Here is a 6,000-nt window from a genome sequence, read left to right on the forward strand (position 1 = left end):
CTATTTTATTTATTTATTTTTTTTTTGGCCATTGTTTCTTTTAATTTTTCCGTACTCTTTCTAGAAAAATACTTTCCCTCTTCCCGACGTTGACAACCCTTTCTTCATTAGGTTTTTTTTTATTTTTTTTTTGTTTTTTTATAGATATGTGCTATTCATTCCTCCCTCTTTTTTTTTTTTCCCATTAGTTTTGGGTTTTTGATTTTTTTAGGCATTAATGCATTATTGGTTTCTTCTTCTTTTTTTCCTGCAGTTTTTTTTTTTTTTGGTTTTATAGAAAACAATTTTGAGTTCTTGAATTTCTTGTGCACTTTTTATTTATTTATTTATTTTAGGCAAAAACTACATTTTAGTCTCTATATTTTCACCCTTATTGATTTTGGTCCCTAACTTTTTTTTTTACTGCTTTTAGTCCCTATCCTAGAAAACGCGTCTCATTTTTGTCCCTACTGTTACATCAGAGATGGAATTTGCACAACTGGCAAACAGCATAAGTTAAATATAATAAAATAATGCCACATAAACTATGTGACTTTCCATGTCAACATCTAAATTAAAATAATAATAATAAATTTTAATTGACATTTAAAAAGTCCATGTCAGCAATTATAATGAATTTAAAATCAAAACCATTTTCTTTTTAAATTTGTCAATTTTAAAAATAAAATAAAATATTTTAAAAAATATGAATAGATTTTACAACTCTCTCTAATCTCAAATTCTCATCAGATACCTCTAATCTCGAACTTCCTCCCTCTCACCTCCAACATCGCTTCACCTCTAATCAAAACCATCTCAAATTCTTACACCTCAAACTTCTGTTTCTTGATCTCACTCTCTCTCTTCGTACCCCTTGGCCGAAGCTCCCACCGTTCATCTCCTTTAATCGCCGCCGCCACCGCAGCTATCAAGTTGGTCAGATCCTCCTAGTCAATGGGTTCGGCAAGGTTCACAGGTGGTGGGTTCGGCAAGGTTCACAGGTGCTGGGATCGATAAGATTCATCGGTGGTGGGTCAGTTTTTGGGTCGTATGAGGTGTGTGTTATGGGTTTCCAGTAGATCTGAAGGCCCGCGTTTTCCTCTCCTCCTTACTTTCTCATCTCACCCTCTCTATCTTGGGATTGAATTTGAAGAGGATCCAATTTTTCACCCCCTTTTAATTTTCTATTCTCCCACTTTTTTATCTCTCCAACTAAACAGACCTTTAGTTGAACTTTTAAGCTCTTCTATGAAACTCAATGTTGCTGTTCAATTTTGTTTTAAATAATTTTACATACATATTCATGAATTTAAACTAAAAAATATAGAGGAAAAAAAAACTAAATTATAATTTATTAACTTTCTATGCAATACTATAAATGTGTTCATCCAACTTACAAATTAAAAAAGAAAACTACAGTTTATCAAATAATTTTTCTTTTTCTTTTTACATCACTTTTTTAGCGAACACATGTAATGAGCACTTTAGAGTGTTTTTCATATGATATTCATGGAGATGAACTTATTATTACATAAATTGTTTTTGAAATTTATGAAACAATAAAACCAGTGTCAATTATTTAAAAAAAAATATATATATATATATATATTCACAAGTTTTGAAAAGTGATAAAATAATCTAATCTATAATAATAGATAACTACCGTGCCTTTTTTTTTTTTTTTTTAGTAGAAGTACCATGGCTAAATTAGTAGAATTATACTCGACACATCTCTATAGTCTAGATACCGTAGTAGAATCACATGTCAGGTATTTATCTAATATAGCAATCATATATATGTTATGCTTTTTTCGCATATGCTGGAGTTTACAAATTATGTTTGGATAAAGAGAAAGGAGAACATTTNTCATGCTTTCAAGTGCATTGCATTCTTTTGAGACAATACAGCATACTCAAATCTTGGTATGATACTCTAGAATGTATTTCAGATTCAATTAAGAGTTACTGATGTACAAGTAACAAAAAAAAAAAAAGTTTTGCAAAGGCCTTTTAAATATATATATTTTTTAATTATCAACTATCAACATATATTCATTTCTCCTATTACAGAACCGAGGCAAAATAGACCTGCAATTGAATAGAGGCGAAAACCACATTTTAGTCGCTACATTTTCACCCTTTTCCATTTTGGTCCATAACTTTTTTTTCACCGCTTTTAGCCCTATCCTGGAAAACACGTCTCATTTTTGCCGTTACATCAGAGATGGAATTTGCACAGCTGGCAAACGGCATAAGTTAAATATAATAAAATAATGCCACATAAACCACATGGCTTTCCATGTCAGCATCTAAATTAAAATAATAATAATAAATTTTAATTGACATTTAAAAAGCCCATGTCAGCAATTATAATGAATTTAAAATCAAAATCATTTTCTTTTTAAATTTGTCAATTTTAAAAATAAAATAAAATATTTTAAAAAATGTGAATGGATTTTACAACCCTCTCTAATCTCAAATTCTCATCAAATTCTCATTAGATTCCTCTAATCTCAAACTTCCTCCCTCTCACCTCCAACATCACTTCACCTCTAATCAAAACCATCTCAGATTCTTACACCTCAAACTTCCGTTTCTTGATCTCACTCTCTCTCTCTCTCCGTACCCCTTGGCCAAAGCTCCCACCGTTCATCTCCTTTAATCGCCGCCGCCGCCGCCGCCGCGGCTATCAAGTTGGTAAGATCCTCCTAGTCAATGGGTTCGGCGTTCACAGGTGGTGGGATCGGTAAGGTTCATCAGTGGTGGGTTCAGCAAGGTGGTGGGTCAGTTTTTGGGTCGTATGTGGTGTGTGGTATGGGTTTCCAGCAGATCTAAAGGCCCACGTTTTCCTCTCCTCCTCACTTTCTCATCTCACCCTCTCTATCTTGGGATTGAATTTGAAGAGGATCTGAAGCTAATCTTGGGTTTATTTTATTTGTTTATGATTTTTGACAAATTTGAAAAACTCATTTGCTGTATCTGTTGAGAAGGGATATTTGGGTTTGTGAAAGGACTATTTGTTGTGTGTGTTGAGAAGGGATCTTCTGGTTTGTGAAATAGATTTTTTTGGATTTATGAATGAGAATTTATCTAATCTATAATAATAGATAACTACCGTGCCTTTTTTTTTTTTTTTTTAGTAGAAGTACCATGGCTAAATTAGTAGAATTATACTCGACACATCTCTATAGTCTAGATACCGTAGTAGAATCACATGTCAGGTATTTATCTAATATAGCAATCATATATATGTTATGCTTTTTTCGCATATGCTGGAGTTTACAAATTATGTTTGGATAAAGAGAAAGGAGAACATTTGTTTTTGAAAATATGAATTTGTTTTGTAAGAGATTTCTAGTAACATTGTTTATATTTTTTGAAAATATGTGTAGGTGAAAAAGTGTGTAAAAATACGGGTAATATTGTTTAAACATTGAAAACTGTTGTTTAAACAATAGTAACAAATATGCCCTATATCCAAAATCACATAAAAATTTAAGAGACACATCACATATGATCATAATTATTGAATTTAGAAGTTATTCATGATACATAATCAGAGAGGGAGGGGCCTAAGATAGTCTGGACCTCTCTTGGCTAAAAAAACAGCTATATTTTGTCTTTTTTAACTGGGCCATTTTCTTTCAAAACTTTAGCCCAAACTAACTCAAACCATATTAATACTATATGAATGTTTATTTATTTATAATTTTTGCTTATACTCTGCCCTCAGCATGAAATTTTGGGTTTGTCCTTGCATATAATTTAACTAATATTCTATTCTAATTTTGTGTCCAAGTCTCCCAAGTTTTATTTTAGATCTACTCTAAATTTATGCTGAGTTTTGATTCAATTTAAAACTATTTCAAGCCCATTTAAAATCTAAACACCTAACCAATAAATCTTTTTACCATTATAATATATAGGTGGAATCAAGGAAACATAAATAATAATCAAAATAAAAAAATATTTATTAGTCATAATTTAGCATCTATCCTAAAGATCACCCCACATTTAGGCTAACAAAATCAGAATCAAAGTCTATCATTCATTTTTTTTTAGTAAAAAGTCTATCATTCGTTTAAAAGTTCAAAGAATAGATACCCCGTTACCAATTATCTTGCGATGGTTATGAATATGATTCATGAGAAAAAAATTGCGCACTTTTCTTTCATGTCTCTGTTTAAACCTACAAACAGGCCTACTATGACAGTATGATTTCTAGATTCAGACAATAAAAATAAAATCATGGCTTCTTAATCAGTGGTCAAATTAATTGAATACGAAATCTATTAAAAATTTAAAATGCAAAGATGTACTTCCAGAAAATCATTTGGCATGTGAACAGTGAACTGCAAACAAGTTGCTAATCTCCAAGCATCCAACGACAACCCAATAAACCTTAGAAAGAGAAAGAAATCTGAAGCTTTGGCCAAATTTATGTAGAGAATAAGAACAATATTCTGATGCTCAATGTACATAAATAGACCCTATATTTATAGATGATGCATATACTGCTTGATTTTCTTGTTATAAATGGATCAGATATTGGTCATGATTAACTTCATTTTAGTTTTCTGTCTTTTCCTTTGCTAACAACAATATTATTGAAGTTGTCCATGTTCTTAATTATAATTATCCTTAAGGATGTCTACCTATAGAGTTATTACTGAAAGCATGTGTAGAGTTGATTTTTTGTTTCAAAGGTGTACAATGTGAATAAGACAAGTAGGCATGCAGAGTCATAAATAAAGCCTTGAAGGAATATTGGAGACTCAAATGAAATAATCCCTTAAGGCACATATCGATCATATGGAATAAATGTGCTTATAACATGTGGATTCTTTCTCAACTAGAAGGATATAAAAACCAAATTGATAAATTATTTTCACAGAGACAAATAAACTTGCTAGCTTCTCCTCTCTCTCTCTTTCTTATTGTGTGTGTAAGAAATTAACTCATTACAAAGAACCCTTAGGCATGGCTAGCCACAACGATTTTCATCTTTCTTCCCCACCTGCTGATTGTGTTTGCATGTGGCAAATTCTTCCTCCACAACCAGAAGCCAATGATACTAACTCCAATCCTAATAATCTTGAAGTTGCACTACCCCAAACACTTCCACCAGCCATTGATACTAAACCCAAGCCTAACACCCTGGGTGACAAAATTGGTGTTCATTGGTTTTGCATGTTGATTTTGATTTTGATTATTGTTGTTATCATTGCTACTGTCCTAGGAATTTATTTTGGGAATGCCCCTCGTCCAAATTTGCAAGTTTATGCAGTCTTTGTATGTCCCTTTAACATTTCAGGCTCTTATATAACTTCCAAGTGGGATTTTTATTTGTTGCTAAGAAACCCTTATCATAATAGTTTCTATTACAGTCTTTTTGACTTGTCTTTGTTCTACAAAAGCAAATTCCTCTCAGGCAATTCTATTGAGCCGTTTGTTCAGCCTAGAAAGGACCAAAGAGCAATTAAGGTGAAGCTTGATACTTCTTCAATGTATGTGGAGCATAGAGTAATGGAGGATATCATTGCAGAGAAGAATACTGGGGTGGTCAAGTTTGACCTTAAGATGAAAGTCAATATTTGGACTAGATGGTTTTCTACAATGGATAAAATGAAATTGAACATTATATGTGAGGATGTTATGGTTGGTGTTCCATCAAATACGAGTGTGGGAAGATTTTTGGGCAGACCAAGAAAGTGCAAGGTCAAGAGGCGGTAGTTTGGTCAAGAGCTTTGTAGCTTAGTGATATAGCCTGATCTACTTTATTTATTAAGAGAATCATGATTCGAATCCCTTTCCATATTATTGTAACTAATTGAATCATCAAAAAGAGACAGTAGGTTAAAGTCTTCTCAAGTTTTAGATTGTTATTATTTCTCTCTTCTTCTTCTTTTTCCTTTGAGTGTTTCCTAAGAGATCGATAAGTCATGAACCAAATGCCGAAGTTCAGATTGAAATACCAACATGTAAGAGCTGAGTGCTTCCTGCGCATGCATGCTTATCATG

At 32.3% G+C, this 6,000-nt stretch overlaps 1 protein-coding gene across 1 annotated transcript; it reads left to right on the forward strand.

The window, feature by feature from the left end:
- The first annotated feature begins 4,959 nt into the window (after window positions 1-4,959).
- LOC111989537 (uncharacterized) lies at window positions 4,960-5,712 on the forward strand. The gene has a single exon (XM_024021331.1). It carries the CDS (start codon window positions 4,960-4,962, stop codon window positions 5,710-5,712), a length of 753 nt encoding a protein of 250 aa, XP_023877099.1.
- Window positions 5,713-6,000: the final 288 nt, after the last annotated feature.

The sequence above is a fragment of the Quercus suber genome, unplaced genomic scaffold (genome assembly GCF_002906115.3).
Source record: "Quercus suber isolate HL8 unplaced genomic scaffold, Cork oak 2.0 scaffold_109, whole genome shotgun sequence".
Taxonomy (NCBI): Eukaryota; Viridiplantae; Streptophyta; class Magnoliopsida; order Fagales; family Fagaceae; genus Quercus; species Quercus suber.